The following is a 15,155-nucleotide window of genomic DNA, read 5'->3' as shown; positions in this document are numbered from 1 at the left end:
TGGGCGAGCGTCACCCTGAGCGGCCGCGGGCGCCCGGAAAGGAGTGACTTTCCAGGGTCGCGCGGCCCCGGATAGAGCGGCTGGGGACATGGGCTCGCAGGGCTCACGTCTTGGCCGGAAGCCCGCCGTCTCCGCCAGGAGGCTCCTTGCCCGGTGCTGCGCTCCTTTGCAGGGCGAGGGCCCCCTTTTAAGGAAACGGTAGACGGTGGACCGTTTGGGGAACAGGATGGTTTGCAGAGAATGGGGATCTGGACGAGAGACAGCAGATGCTCCGGGGATGCTGGACTTGGTGCACGGTGGGTTTTCGGGGAGGGCAGGGTGGCCTTGCCTGGATATGGGTGTTGGGGAGACAGACACAGGCTCCCGGTCTTCGCTTGGAGAACCGGGGCGGCGGGGCGCGGGATGTCTGGGGGCGTCTAGGAGGGTGGGTGCCACGGAGAGACTGGGCGACCGCACAGATGCGGAAACCTCATCTGGGATGGTGGGTCCCCCGGGGAGGAGGGGAAGCAGGCCCAGGAAATAGGACAAAACTGTGAGGAAGGGTGAGTGGGGATGGAGCTGAGAGAGGGAACAGCTGTGAGCCGCAGGTGAGGAGCCGGCCTCTTCCCTGGGCAGGGAGCCTCCAGCCGGGCCTGAACTGCTGAGTGAAGGCTCCCCGGAGTTACCCACTGGGGAGTGGCAGGGGGCTTCAGGAGAGGGTGCCTGGAGGTGGGACCCCTGTCTGAGTGAGAACGGCCCACAGCAAGTCTAGGTAGACCTTGACTGGGGATGTGGGTGTGCAGGGCGAGGCCAGTAGAGGAAGAGCCAGCGAGGGAGAGAGGGCAGAGATCCAGCCGGACAGAGGTTTGCACTCAGGACCTTGGGGTAGGGTGTTTGCTAGCACCAGCCTGGTCAGGTAGGCCTTGGAGGGGTGGTGGCGAGAATGACATCGTGGGACGGTAAGAAGGGGGGGCCGTGTGGCTTCATGTTGAAGCTACAGAGGAGCAGAGGGGACTGGTGAGGCCCCAAGAGAGGCAACAGATAGGTTTGCAGAGATGGGGGGTCAGGAGGCAGCACAGCCGGCAGGGCCAAGGGGGTAAGGGGCACCTGAGCCTCCCCCGGGCAAAATAAAGGTTTTTTTTTTTTTTTCAAGATTTTATTTATTTATTCATGAGAGACACAGAGTGAGAGAGAGGCAGAGACACAGAGAGAGGGAGAAGCAGGCTCCATGCAGGGAGCCTGACATGGGACTCGATCCCAGGTCTTCAGGATCAGGCCCTGGACCGAAGGCGGCACCAAACCGCTGAGCCACCAGGGCTGCCCCAAAATGAAGGGTTTTGAGGTCAGCCTGAGCTAGGCTCAGAGGACCAGAAAGGCAGAGGAAGAGGGCGTGGGGGTGCAGACAGTACCTGGACAGTCAGGCTGTGAGGTCCCCGAGAAGGTCCCTCGGGTCTCTGGGATGGGGTATGGTGGGGCAGGACCCCCTACTCTCCCTCTCCTAGAGCCGGATGCAGCCAGAAGGTGGCTAACCAGGTCCACTGCAGGACTTGTGTTCAGAGCCTTGCCATTGGTCAGTGATGTAGGAGTCAAAGGCAGAAGAAAAGTTATTGAATTACTATTGACAAATCCTTAAAACAGAGTGATTTCTCCGAGGAGCTCAGCCGCCTCGGTGTTAGCACTGTGCTGAGGGCAACAGGCAATTCTAGCTCGGCCCCCAGGACCCTGTGAGTCTACTTGAACATATAGAAATTCTTTTATCTCTACCCCCCAAGATACATGTTGGCGATCATCCCCAGGCACATGGCCCGCAGATAGACATCTGAAAGGTGTCATGACTCAAGTTTAATGAAACAGTAATAAAAGAGCTTCTCCTGACAATAGCCAGCCCCCTCAGGATCCTGGAAACCTTGCTTCCAAATTTCTTAGAGACTTAGGCTCTCCCTAACCCCTTCCCAATTTGAAAGTCTGTAATAGGCCACTCCTTGTGATCCCAGTGCAGCCCTTCCTGCCCTCGGGTCCTGTCCCCCTGCTTTAATAAAACCCCTTTTTTGCACCAAAGATGTCTCAAAAATTCTTTCTTGGCTGTCAGCTTTGAGCTCTATGTTTCCTACATCAGTCGGTGCCACAGTCTGAGGTGAAATGGTCAGCAGAGCCACCCAAGAGTTCCAAGGAATGTCTCACAGCTGGGACCAGGGAAGCTTCAAGAAGCGCTGCTCCGGGAGGCTTGCTTGCTCGGGCCTTTCCTGAAGGCCTACCTGGAGATGGCGGGCATGGACTTAAGGGAGGGCCACCAATGCTGGGGCTCTCAGAGGTGCAGACACCTGCCTGATGTGGATTGTGCTCCCGCCTCATGCTCCGTGTATCTCTCCTTGCAGAGATGGGGGTCCTGGCTGGTGTCCCCCCAACCTTCAAAGCCCAGAGACCCCCGATTTGGCTCCATCTCACTAGCCTGAAGGTCAACTTCCATGTGAGGGGCCATCAAGTCTGGCACACAGCAGGGATGCCATAAATCTGGGTCCCCTGGAGATGGGGGCCTCTAGGGACAGCCACACAGGACATAGGGTTCTAAGGCCTTCAAGAGGGACCCATCTGCCTCTGCCACCAGATGAGGCCCTCCCCACAAAGTACCTTTTGCTTCTGCTGATGAGTGGGGCACCCTTCTCTTAGCATCCAAGATTATGTCTGCCCAGCAATTCAAACTTTATTCTTAGAAATTATTTCCAGGGCACCTGGATGGCTCCGTCAGTTAAGCATTTGACTCTTGATTTCGGCTCAGGTTGTATCTTGGGGTCATGAGATTGAGTCCCATGTCAGGCTCTGCATTCAGCACCGAGTCACCTTGAGATTCTCTCTTGTCCTTCTGCCCCTCCCACTCATGCTCTCTTTCTCTAAACAAATCTTTAAAAAAAAAAAAAAAAAAAAGGTGCCTGAGTGGCTCAGTGGGCTAAGCGTCTGCCTTCAGCTCAGGCAATGATCCCAGAGTCCCATGATCAAGTCCCACATTGGGCTCTCTGCTCAGCAGGGTGTCGGCCTCTCCCTCTGCCTCTCTGCCTACTTGTGCTCTATCAAATAAATAAAATTAAAAAAAAAAAAAAGATTCACTCCCTCTGCAATGTCCCCCCCATGCTTTCTCAAAAAAAAAAAAAAAATATTTCCTTTAAAGCTGTTTTTTAGAGTGGCTCAGAGGTTTAGTGCCACCTTCAAAAATAAAATCTTTTTTTTAATCTGTTTTTTATTTTTTTATTTTTATTTTTATTTTATTTTTTTTTAAATATTCATTTATTTATTTTTTGTGATAGTCACAGAGAGAGAGAGAGAGGCAGAGACACAGGCAGAGGGAGTGCAGGCTCCATGCACCGGGAGCCCGACGTGGGATTCGATCCCAATCCCGGGTCTGCAGGATCGCGCCCTGGGCCAAAAGGCAGGTGCCCAACCGCTGCGCCACCCAGGGATCCCTTAATCTGTTTTTTAAATGTTTCTTTAAGGGAGGGGTTGGCTAGCTCAGTAGAACATGCAACTCAATCTCAGGGTCATGAGTTCAAGCCCACGTTAGGCATAGAGCTTTTTTTTTCTAGCTTTTTTTTTTTTCTATGTTTCTTGTTACGTACACACAAGAATAATTTTTTTTGTTAAGATTTTATTTTTTTAAATTTTTTTTTTTTTTTTTTTTTTTTTTATTTATGATAGTCACACACAGAGAGAGAGTGAGGCAGAGGCAGAGACATAGGCAGAGGGAGAAGCAGGCTCCATGCACCGGGAGCCCGACGTGGGAATCGATCCCGGGTCTCCAGCATCGCGCCCTGGGCCAAAGGCAGGCGCCAAACCGCTGCGCCACCCAGGGATCCCAAGATTTTATTTATTTATTCATGAGAGACACACAGAAAGAGGCAGAGAGAGAAGCAGGCTCCCTGCAGGGAGCCCGATGTGGGACTCAATCCCAGGACTCCAGGATCACAACCCGGGCCAAAGGCAGGCGCTAAACCGCTGAGCCACCCGGGGATCCCAGGAATAATATAGTATAAACATGTGTACCCGTGACCCTCTTTTGTCTTCTTCCACTTGACTTCCCACCCCCAGCATCAGTTGCCCTTAACAGAACACGATTCTTTTCTCATCTTTTATATGGGAACAATACCTCCATCTTTCATCAGGTTATTGTGAGTTCTGTCAGTAAATACACCGAGGACACAAAGTGCGTCTGCAGAAGTCACAAGGGCTGAGGCAGTCAGAGCGGCTACCGTTGGGCACCAACAGGAAAGGTGGTCTGAGGGCCCCGCAAGGCTTTGAGGGCCCCGGGCAAAATCAGCTTGTTGACATGGGTGCTACACTATTTAGGGTGTGAAAGTTCATCACAGAGGATCCTGAAGGGATTTGTAATTCCTTTCTAGGTATTCTACGTTTTAAAATGATGGTGTGGGCAGCCCCAGTGGCCCAGCAGTTTAGCGCCGCATTCAGCCCAGGATGTGATCCTGGAGTCCTGGGATTGAGTCCCACGTCAGGCTCCCTGCATGGAGCCTGCTTCTCCCTCTGCCCTTCTCTCTTTGTGTCTCTCATGAAAAAATAAATAATCCTTTTAGAAAATGATGTTTTTTTTTTTTAAGATTTTATTTATTCATGAGAGACACAGAGAGAGGGAGACAGAAGCAGAGACAAGCAGGCTCATGCAGGGAGCTGATGTGGGACTAGATCCCGGGACCCCAGGATCATGCCCTGGGCTGAAGGTGGCGCTAAACCACTGAGCCACCTGGGCTGCCCTGTTTTTTTTTGTTTTTTGTGTTTTGTTTTTTTTAAGTGTCTATTAAAAGCGGTAAAAAATTCCTAGAATATCCAGAAGCTGTGGGAGGGGTGCTGTCCAAATCTGTATCTCTAAGCAGAAAAGGGGAGCCCAGATAATACCTGGGGTAAAATTGGGATAAAGGGTAATTCTTATATATAAATATCCAAAACAAAACAAAAATCAAGGAAAGTATACATGTTGAGACAAACCTAAAAAAATTTTAAGTGAAAAAAACCCCACTTCTTTCATGAGTGTTTTTAGTAGCTGAGTATATGTGCTGAAAAGTTACATGTATATGTAAACAGGCATATCTTGTTTTATTCCACTTTGCAGATACTGTATTATATATATATATATTTAAATATTTTATTTATTTATTCATGAGAGACACACACACACACACACACAGAGGCAGAGACACAACACAGGCAGAGGGAGAAGCAGGCTCCATGCAGGGAGCCTGACATGGGACTTGATCCTGGGTCTCCAGGATCACACCCTGGGCCAAAGGCAGCCCTAAACCGCTGAGCCACCAGGGCTGCCCAGCATGTTTTATATATTATAAGCTCTTGGCGACCCTAGTGAACAAGTCTATTGCTGACCTATTTCCAATAGCATTTGCTCACTTGCATCTGTCACATTTTGATAATTCATTTTTCTTAAGATTTTTAAAAATTTGGGGAGCTTGGATGGCACAGCCTGTTAAGCATCTGCCTTCGGCTCAGAACATGACCTGAGGTCCTGAGATCGAGTCCCAAGTGGGGTCCCTGCTCAGCAGGGGAGTCTGCTTCTCCTCCCTCTGCCCGTCCCTCTGCTTTGCTCTCTCTTACGCTCAAATAAATAAAGTCTCAAAAAACTTTTTTAATTTATTTATTTGAGAGAGAGAGCACTCAGCAGCAGGAGCAGAGGCAGAAGGAGAAGTAAACTCCCTTCTGAGTAGAGAGCTCGACACGGGGCTGGATTCTGGGACCCTGAGATCATGACCCAAGCTGAATGCAGACACCCAAGCCACAAAGCCACCTGGTGCCCCTACATTTTGGTCATTCTTAAAATACTTAAAATTTTTTCATTATTGTTTGTCATGGTGATCTGTGATCAGTAATAGAACTTGCTGAAACCTCAGATGATGGTTAGCATCTTTTAGCAATAAAATATTTTAAAATTAAAGTATGTATGTTGCTTTTTTAGACATGCTATTGTATACTTAATAGACTGCCGCATAAACATAAATTTTTTGAAAAAGTTCTTTTTTTTAAGATTTTTTTTTTAAAGATTTTATTTATTAATGAGAGACAGAGAGAGAGGGGCGGGGCGCAGAGACACAGGCAGAGGGAGAAGCAGGCTCCACGCAGGGAGCCCGACGTGGGACTTGATCCTGGGTCTTGATCCTGGGTCTCCAGGATCAGGCCTTGGGCTGCAGGCAGCAGTAAACCACTGCGCCACTGGGGCTGCCCTTCTTTTTTTTTAAAGAAAGAGTAGTACATGGGCGGGGGGGGGGGGGGGGGGGAGGGGGGGCGGGGCTGTAAAAGAGAGTCTGAAGCCGACTGGGTGCCGAGGGGGCTTGAGTCCACAACCTTGGGCTCACCGCCTGAGCTGAAACCAAGAGTTGGATGCAGAGCTCACTGTGCCTCCCAAGCTCCCCTAATGGATCCCCTTTTGTTTTTGAGAGCCTTAAGCAGACCATGCCCTGGATCTTGGGACCCTGAGATCACAACCTGAGTGGAAATCAAGTCGGCTGCTTACCTGACTGAACCACCCAGGCGCCTCTCTTTTTTCTTATTATTTATTTTGTTTTCTAAAGATTTTATTTATTTATTCATGAGAGACCCAGAGAGAGAGGCAGAGACCCAGGCAGAGGGAGAAGCAGGCTCCCTGCGGGGAGCCCCCCCGGGGGGGGGGGGGAGGGGAGGGTACTTGATCGGGACCCGGGGTCACGCCCTGGGCCGAGGCAGAGGTTTAGCCTCTGAGCCTCCGAGGAGTTAGGCGCCCCTTCAAACCTAACTTTTGTATGTGCCGGGCCACCTAAAAATTCACTTAATTTGTCTTATTACCATATTGGCTTTATTGCAGTGGCGGTACCCCCAAGGTCCACCTGTACCCTTGTATTAACCTTGATCTCTCTGTATGTCAGTTTTCCTGTGAGTGTCCTGCAGGGTCTTCATTCTCTCAATTGCACCTGTTACAGCGCCTTTTATGATTCTTTCTCACATGAGTTACTCAGTAGGTTGCTATTTAGTTTCCAAGCATTGTTGCCTGTGTCTAAATGTGATGCCCGATTTTCAGACCACACGTTTCGGTTCATGCGAGACCTCTTCTGCTGCCTCATAGATTTCGGCTATTGCTTTACCGTCCCCTCCCTCCGCAGCAAGGGGTGGTCCTGCTTTTGCATTTTTCTTAAATGAGAAAACATTTATTTTTTTGTTTTAAAGATTTTATTTATTCATTCATTGAGACACAGAGAGAGAAGCAGAGACACAGGCAGAGGGAGAAGCAGGCTCCACGCAAGGAGCCTGACATGGGACTCGATCCAGGGTCTCCAGGATCACGCCCTGGACTGCAGGCGGCGCTAAACCGCTGCGCCACCGGGACTGCCCATGAGAAAGCATTTAAGGAAAAACATTTGAGATTTCATTGAATATCATGAGTAAAACGTTTTGTCAAAATTTTTCAAAATTACGACGTGTGAGCATTTCTGCATCAACAGATCTGCGCGAGGGATGGGTCACACCGTAAAGCCTTTTTTACTGGGAGTCTCAGAAGTTTGAAAGTCACGCTGGTGGAGGAGCTACCTCAAGTGTGGGTGAAGGGGGTGAAGGCTCCCCGGGGCGTCTCTCCGCGGCCGGCGCAACTGGCTGTGATTTCAGGGACTTAAATAAAAAGCTACAAGAGAGAAGGCGCTGCCTCGGAAGCGGGCCGCCTGCAACGATGCCCCGCCCCCGCGGCGGCCCCGCCCTCCAACTTCCGGGCGCCGGCGGGCCGCGCGCGATCAGCCCCGGGAGCCGGCGGGCGCCCCCGAGGCGCAGTCCTCCGAGCTCCTAGAGCGGCCCGCTTCCGGGGCCGGGCCGGAAGCCCAGGGCGGGCGCCCCCGCGCCGCTGGCCGGGGCGGGGTGAGGAGGCGGCGGCCGCGGTGCTTGGCACCCGCACGCTCGTCCTCCGGTTGCGTCGCCGGTGGCGCCCGGCCTGCGGTGTCCCGGGGCCCCGCTCGGCCGCTTCGCTGGGTAGAGGAGAGACGCGCGTGTGACGGCGGAACAGACGAGCGAGGCCACAGGCGGCGGCCACTGCGGGGCCTTGAAGAGAGCGAGCGAGAGGCTCGTGGGGGCGCGCGCCTGAGCCCCGGGCCCGGAGCCCCCGCTCGCCGTGCGGGCGAAGGCAGGTGCGGAGGGGGCCGCGGCCGGCTTCGGGGGCCGCGGCCCTGCGCGTCGCGAGCGGGGTTGGGGCGACGGGCGGGGCGCTGGCCCCGCGGCCCTCAGGCGCCCGTTAGCACCGACGCCGGCGCGACCTGGGCCGTTCTCTCAGCCGCGACCCCTCCTCCACTTGTTCCAACCCCGCGCTGGTTTTCTCTGGTTAGACTCACTCCCGGGGTCCAGCGGTGGGACCACGGTCTTCCCCCTGTAGGCAGCGCCCGGGGCATAGCGGAGAAACGAGCCCCGCCTGCGGAGAGCGCCCTGAGGAGCCGAGGCCGGGCCTTGCCAGCTACGTCGGGCGGGTCCTCCCCACAGGCTGTCCGCCGGCCGCCCGCCCGCCGTGGGTCTGCTCTTTGCATTTGCAACCCCCCCCGGGGGGCCTCTCAGATCATCGGGTGCAGCCCCTTAGGCTCCCGCAGGTTCCAAGGCTCTCCTGCCAGCCAGAGGCGCATCATAACTACAGGACTTCTGTCAGCTGATGCCTGAGACGACGTTGCTTTACAGAGTGGCAGCTGCTTCTGAGGCTCGATCCCCACAGGGGAGGATGCCCCAGAGGCCTCCGCCCGCCCGACGGCAAGAGTGCGGGTTTCCACTGAGGAAGAGACCTGGAGACCAGGGCCTACTCTGTGGACAGAATTGTGATTTTTGGTCTTTAAACCACCTTTTTCCAATTGCAACACACGTTTGTGAATAAGCAGTAAGCCTTGGAGAAATCAGAGAAACGGAAAGAAGGAAAAGAAGAGTCAGCCACAAGGAAACTAAGGCTGCTGTGCTGGGGTACGTGCGGCCAGACTTGTCTTTCTGTTTACAGGCTGCTTGTTTCACGAGGTGATGCAGCAAGAAGGCTCTCTAATGATCCACAGCACGGTCTTCCTGGTGGCACACTCACACGCCGTCATGGAACCGCTCGTCATGGAACCGCTTGTGTGTTCGTTCCACAGACCCCTGCCGAGCACCTGCTGTGTGTCGGGCCCTCCCCCAGGCTCTGGGGGTACAGCCTGAGTGACCAGACTACAGGTCTTTCTTCATGGAGGAAGGCGGATAAGAAGCAAGTAAGTCGACCGTTATGTCAGCACAGGTGCCGTGGAGAGAAATACAACAGGGAACGAGAGTACGGAAGGAATTCTGGGGTGGGGGTGGCATTTTATATAGGATGGTCCAAGAAGACATCCCTGGGAAAATTAGCAGTGAGGGGCGGAGGTGTGTGGGTGAGCAGGTCTTAGGGTGTGGCTTCCTGGGCCGTGAGGGGATCCTCTGGGCTGACGGGGTGGGCTTGCCCCGTGTCTCACCTTTTCCTGTCTCTTCTGTATCTGGGTGGTCCTGGGGGACAGGGACAGGGGTGGATGGGACTTAGGCCTGGGCTCCTTCCACTCAACACTCACTGTCCCCAGCACCTGCTCTTCCCCTGACGGGGACCCTGGAATGGCGGTGCCACTTGCGACGCCCACACTCCAGGTGAGTGCCCTGTTTGAGCCTCTTGGCTGCCTTCATCCCCAGCCCTCAGCTTTTCAGCCCTGAGCACTTTCCCAGCAGGCCCCAGGCCCACTCATGTAGCTCCCACTCCTGCAGGTGGGTCACAGGATGGAGTCTGTGAGCCAAGGGGCCACCGCCTCCCTCTTTGAAACTTCACAGTGCTCTGTGTGCTCCTTCCTGAGGCTTTGGGCAGAAGCGGGCTGCCCGGGATCTCCTGCAGCCCTAGAGCCTCCAGGGGCAGCCAGCGAGGCCAGGGTCCCTGTCCCTCCCCAGCATCTACTTCTGTCCTGGCGTGAATGACCAGCCCTTCTTTGTCCACACAGCCTTTGGGTTCTCTCTTGAGATCAGAGAACCAAAGGACAGGAACGCTCCCTACCAGTGTAGATGTTGCTAGACCGGCAGCATCTCAAGGGTCCCTCCTCCCCAGACCCCTGTAGGCTGTGGAGAGGTATGAGGCCACGGTTGAAACCCCTCGTCCTCCCACAGCTTTATGGCAGTGGGACTGCCCAAATTTCCTTGGGGAATGTCGAGGTGTTCCCTCTGTGCCAGGCCTTGGGGATGCAGCAGTGACCACACGGGCAGATGCCTTGACCCCCAGAAGCGAACAGGTACCCTGAATATCCCTGACATCTCTGCATCTCCTGTCCAGACAGCCCCAGACAGCAGGGTTTGTGGTTGCAGGAGGCCGTGGTGTTTGAGGATGTGGCCGTGTACTTCACAAGGATAGAGTGGAGTTGCCTGGCCCCCGACCAGCGGGCACTGTACAGGGATGTGATGCTGGAGAACTACGGGCACGTGGCCTCGCTGGGTGAGGCTTCCCCAGCCGTCCCGGGGTTGAGCTCAGTGGCAAACCTGCCTCTTCCACTGGCCTCTTGGGGGAGTTGATTCTTTTCCAAATTCATAGTCCAGCATGTTTGTAAGGGAAGCTGGAGGGCCCCCATCTCTCCATGGCCATGCAGCTGTCCCGCTCCTAGGGAAGTAAGTGTTTCAGGCCCCACAGCCGGGCATCTTTCCTTCCTTCTGCTCCCTGACACGTGCCGCTCTCCTCCTTGCACGTAGGCTTTCTTGTTGCCAAACCAGCACTGATCTCCCTCTTGGAGCAAGGGGAGGAGCCGGGGGCTTTGATTCTGCAGGTGACTGAGGAGCGAGGGTCCGCAACCAGCCGCTGCCCAGGTAAGTGCAAGGCACAGAGAGACCTGGCCTTTGTACAACTTCTTGTCCCCCCCCCGCCCCTAGTGCTTGGGCACCAGGAAGGCTGTACTTTGAGCTCCTCACAGCAGGGCCAGATTTCCTGTGAAACACCTTGCTTGTGACCCAAGGCCAAACCAGGACTAACTTGTGCAAGAGACCCAAGTGCGTGAATGTCCTCCTGGTTCTCTGAGGTGTCGGGCCAGATCTGTGGGGGCTGTGGGTGGGTGGGGAGGACCCCTGAGCTGCTGTGATTCTCCCAGTTCCCCACGGCTCCCGCGCCAGGGCCTCAGCTTGGGACTGCGGAGGCGGCGTGCCGTCCACAGGGAATGCTTAGCATGTCCTCCGAGTGAGTGAACTATGGCCGAGCGCCCAGAGGGAGAGGGGTGCGAGGGCTAGCAGCACCCCCAGGCCCCACTCTTCAGTCAAGCCTGCTCCCCACACAGTCCCGTGGGCCAGGCCCGTGCCCTACCTCTCTCCTGATGCCGCTCCCCTTTCACGAGCTCCCCTCCTCAACCCACTTCCCTCAGACCCTCCTCTGGGCCCTCTTTCTTATGCGGACTCTGGTTTTACAGATTCTTGGGAGAAGTTCCCAAACTTCCCTACTTCTTTGATCTAAAGATTATGTTTTCAAATCACGGAGTTTCTTTTATGAGTATAGAGGCTAGGTCATTTTTTCATTCTCTGTTCATTTTTCCAGATTCTAGGATGGAGGCTGGGATCAAGCAATCTCCTCTGAGGAGAGTGTCCTCTAAGCAGTTAGGACTATTGGGCACGATTTGGGGCCGCCTCCCTGCGGGGAGGCCCAAGTTAACTGAATTGAATGGCAGTCCTGAGGATGGGTTAGATAAAGTACCCCTCCCCCTCCAGGCAGGCGGCCCTGGTGGGGTACTCAGCACGTCCCTGGGGGTCCTGGAGGACAAACAGCGAGCCTCGGGCCGTGCAGGCACTGTTGGGCAGAGAGTGTACAGGTGTGCTTGTGGCAAGGCGTTTAAGTACAACTCGCTGCTGCTCAGGCACCAGGTCATCCACACGGGCGCCAAGCCCTACCAGTGCACTGAGTGCGGCAAGGCCTTCAAGCAGAGCTCCATTCTCCTGAGACACCAGCTGATCCACACCGAGGAGAAGCCCTACCAGTGCAGTGAGTGTGGCAAGGCCTTCCGGCAGAGCACACAGTTGACTGCGCACCACCGAGTCCACACTCGGGAGAAGCCCTACAAGTGTGGGGAGTGCGGGAAGGCCTTTGGCCGCAGCTCCCGGCTCCGGCAGCACCAGAAGTTCCACACAGGGGAGAAGCCCTACGAGTGCGGGGAGTGCGGGAAGGCCTTCTGCCGCAGGTTCACACTCAATGAGCACTGCCGCATCCACAGCGGGGAGAGGCCTTACACCTGCCTGCAGTGTGGGCAGCGCTTCATCCGTGGGTCCTCGCTCCTCAAACACCACAGGCTGCATGCCAGGGAGAGCCCCCGAGACGACAGCGGCTGTCCGAATACCCTGCTCGGCGCAGCGCAGAAAGCTGCTGCAGGGGACAAGCTGTACCAGTGCTCCGTATGCCAGAGGCTCTTCAAGCACAACTCCTTGCTCCTCCTGCACCAGAGGCTGCATACGGGCGAGAAGCCCTTCGAGTGCAGGGAATGTGGCAAAGCCTTCAGCCGGAAGTCCAACCTCACTCTGCACCAAAAGACCCACACCAAGGAGAAGCCATTTGCCTGCACGGAATGTGGCAAGGCTTTCCGCAGGAGCTACACACTGAATGAGCACTACCGGCTGCACAGCGGTGAGAGGCCCTACAGGTGCCGGGCCTGTGGGAGGGCCTGCAGCCGGCTGTCTGCCCTCATTCAGCACCAGAAGGTCCATGGCCCAGAGTGCTCCCGGGAGGGTGGGGAACACAGACGAGTTGGTAAAAGTCAGAGACTTGGGTGTCTGACTCTTGATTTCGGCTCAGGTCATGATCTTGGAGTGTGAGATTGAGCCCCGATCTCACGTGGAGTCTCCTGGGCATGGAGTCTGCTTGAGATTCTCTCTCCCACTTTCCCTCTGCCCCCCCCTCCCATCCCCAAACAACAGAAAAGGCAGAGAACCCATTGGGGAGAGGCCCCAAGGCAGAGGGCCCGGGGCCAGGGCTGTGGTCAGGCAGCACGCAGGGTGAGGACGGTGAGCCAGAGGGGTCCTCCCGCAGCTGGGGAGCCTGGATGCACACACATGCTCCAATGAGTCACATGAGGATTGTGGGTGGGTTCTGTTTTCTTTTTCCACTCATTTGTTTTCCAAACACTGACTTGTGATCAGAACAAAACAAACAAAAAGGCTATGTTGGCTCATTTTTGTTTACTTTTATTAGGACTGACCAAGATGAAGCCCAGCTTGCGGCGGGGCGAGGGGGTGGGGGTGGGGGGCAGCCCAGCCCAGCCCCTATTTGGAGGGGAGGGCACAGGACTAGAATCCACAGGGTACCCGGCTTGGGGATGCTTGGGATTCTCAGGTGGATCAAGGGTTTGTCAACCAGTCAGGCCGGAGGGGCAGTGGCGGGAGCCAGGACTTGGGGACCAGGGTCTGCAGGCTCCCAGCAGTGCCTCAGGAACCCCAGCTGGCTTGAGCATGGTCCGCCCTCACCAGGCCTGTCAGCAGAAGGCGGCTCTGGGGAGGAGCCTCCCGAGGGCCTGCTGACAAGGGAAGGCATCTCTTAGTGACCCTTGGTTGGGAACGCTGAGAGTGCTGACAGCTTCTGCGGCATCCTATAGAAGGTGCACCAGAAAGGAGGCCTCCAGCCCCAAGCCAGCTGAAGAGCTGACCAGTAAATGTGTATTTTTTAATCTACTTTTTTTCCCCTAAGTATAAATTTTTTGTAGGACATTTGGGAAATGCAAAAACTTATTAAAAAAAAAAAAAAAGAAATGTAGGGATGCTTGAGTGGCTCAGTTGGTTAAGTAACCAACTCTGGATTTCAGCTCATGTCCTATCTTGAGGTCATAGGGTCGAGCCCCATGTCAGCCTCCCTGCTCAGCATGGAATCTGCTTGTCCATCTCCCTCTGTTCCTCCCCACATTTGTGCTCCTCCCCCCATTTGTGCATGCTCCCTCGCTCTCTAAAACAAATCTTTAAAAAAAAAAAAATGTTATTGGGGATCCCTGGGTGGCTCAGCAATTTAGTGCCTGCCTTCGGCCCAGGGTGTGATCCTGGAGTCCCAGGATCGAATCTCATATTGGGCTCCTTGCAGGGAGCTTGCTTCTCCCTCTGCCTGTGTCTCTCATGAATAAATAAATCTTTAAAATAAATCTTAGAGAGATCACAAGCAGGGAGAACAGGAAAGGAAGAAGCAGACTCCTCGTGGACCAGGTAGCCTGATGCAGGAATCGATCCAGGATCCTGGGATCGTGACAGCCCAAGGCAGACGCCTAACTGACTGAGCCACCCAGGTGCCCTATAAATAAAATCTTTTTAGAAATGTAAAATAGGGATCCCTGGGTGGCTCAGCGGTTTAGCGCCTTGCCTTGGGCCCAGGTCGTGATCCTGGAGTCCTGGGATTGAGTCCCACGTTGGACTCCATGCATGGAGCCTGCTTCTCCCTCTCCCTCTGCCTGGGTCTCTGCCTTTCTCTCTCTCTCTCTTCCTCTCTCTATCATAAATAAATAAAAATCTTTAAAAAAAGAAATGTAAAATATTTTTAAAATGTAAAAAATTACCTTGTCACATTTCAGAGATTACTGTGGTGATGTGTTTTTTTAGCCTCTTTTTTTTTTTTTTTTAAAGATCTTATTTTATTCGTGAGAGACAGAGGGAGGCAGAGACACGGGCAGAGGAAGAAGCGGGATGGAAGACTCAAACCTGGGACTCGGGGGTCATGCCCTGGGCTGCAGGTAGACGCTCGACCACTGAGCCACCCAGGTGTCCCAGTTACGAGATTTTTAATATGAAGGGCAACCCAGGTGGCTCAGCAGTTTAGCGCTGCCTCCAGCACGGGGCCTGATCCTGGAGACCCGGGATCGAGTCCCACGTCGGGCTCCCTGCACGGAGCCTGCTTCTCCCTCTGCCTGTGTCTCCGCCTCTCTCTCTCTCTGTGTCTCTATGAATAAATGAGTAAAATCTTAAAAAAAAAAAAAAAAGTTGCGTGTCCCCTATGACCTAAACTATCTGTCCTCAGAGGTGTTCTCCACCCCAATATTTTATAAAACATTTTTTTAAAGGCACCTGAGTAACTCGGTTGAACGTCCAGGTCTTGATTTCTGCTCCGGCCTGTGGAAAAGCATCAGCTGGTGATCTTTTTTTTTTTTTTTTTTTTTTTTTTTTAATTTTTTTTTTTTCTAATTTTTATTTATTTATGATAGTCACACAGA

The 15,155-nt window shown here is 54.0% G+C and overlaps 1 protein-coding gene across 11 annotated transcripts; it reads left to right on the top strand.

Moving 5' to 3' along the window:
- The first annotated feature begins 29 nt into the window (after positions 1 to 29).
- Positions 30 to 14,541, top strand: ZNF517 (zinc finger protein 517). Of its 11 annotated transcripts, XM_049093200.1 has the most exons (7): positions 8,172 to 8,937; positions 9,102 to 9,212; positions 9,552 to 9,615; positions 10,120 to 10,241; positions 10,315 to 10,441; positions 10,693 to 10,806; positions 11,522 to 14,541. In XM_049093200.1, exons 5-7 carry the CDS (start codon positions 10,408 to 10,410, stop codon positions 12,784 to 12,786), a joined length of 1,413 nt encoding a protein of 470 aa, XP_048949157.1. In that variant the 5' UTR covers positions 8,172 to 8,937; positions 9,102 to 9,212; positions 9,552 to 9,615; positions 10,120 to 10,241; positions 10,315 to 10,407; the 3' UTR covers positions 12,787 to 14,541. The 11 variants fall into 11 exon arrangements, with proteins under 11 accessions (XP_025306472.3, XP_048949155.1, XP_048949157.1 ...); XM_025450690.3 differs by lacking the exon at positions 10,120 to 10,241; XM_049093201.1 differs by lacking the exon at positions 10,120 to 10,241 and having other exon boundaries at positions 10,283 to 10,441.
- Positions 14,542 to 15,155: the final 614 nt, after the last annotated feature.

Source organism: Canis lupus, chromosome 13 (assembly GCF_003254725.2).
Source record: "Canis lupus dingo isolate Sandy chromosome 13, ASM325472v2, whole genome shotgun sequence".
NCBI lineage: Eukaryota > Metazoa > Chordata > Mammalia > Carnivora > Canidae > Canis > Canis lupus.
This window is presented reverse-complemented; position numbering and strand designations above follow the sequence as displayed.

Excerpts from the sequence above, each read along its gene's own strand:
- ZNF517 (XM_025450687.3), top strand. The coding sequence starts at position 241 with ATGGGGATCTGGACGAGAGACAGCAGATGCTCCGGGGATGCTGGACTT. Across the intron at positions 297-8,971 it reads GATGCTGGACTTGGTGCACG|GCTGCTTGTTTCACGAGGTG; the intron begins GTGGGTTTTCGG and ends TTCTGTTTACAG. Across the intron at positions 10,807-11,521 it reads CGCAACCAGCCGCTGCCCAG|ATTCTAGGATGGAGGCTGGG; the intron begins GTAAGTGCAAGG and ends TCATTTTTCCAG.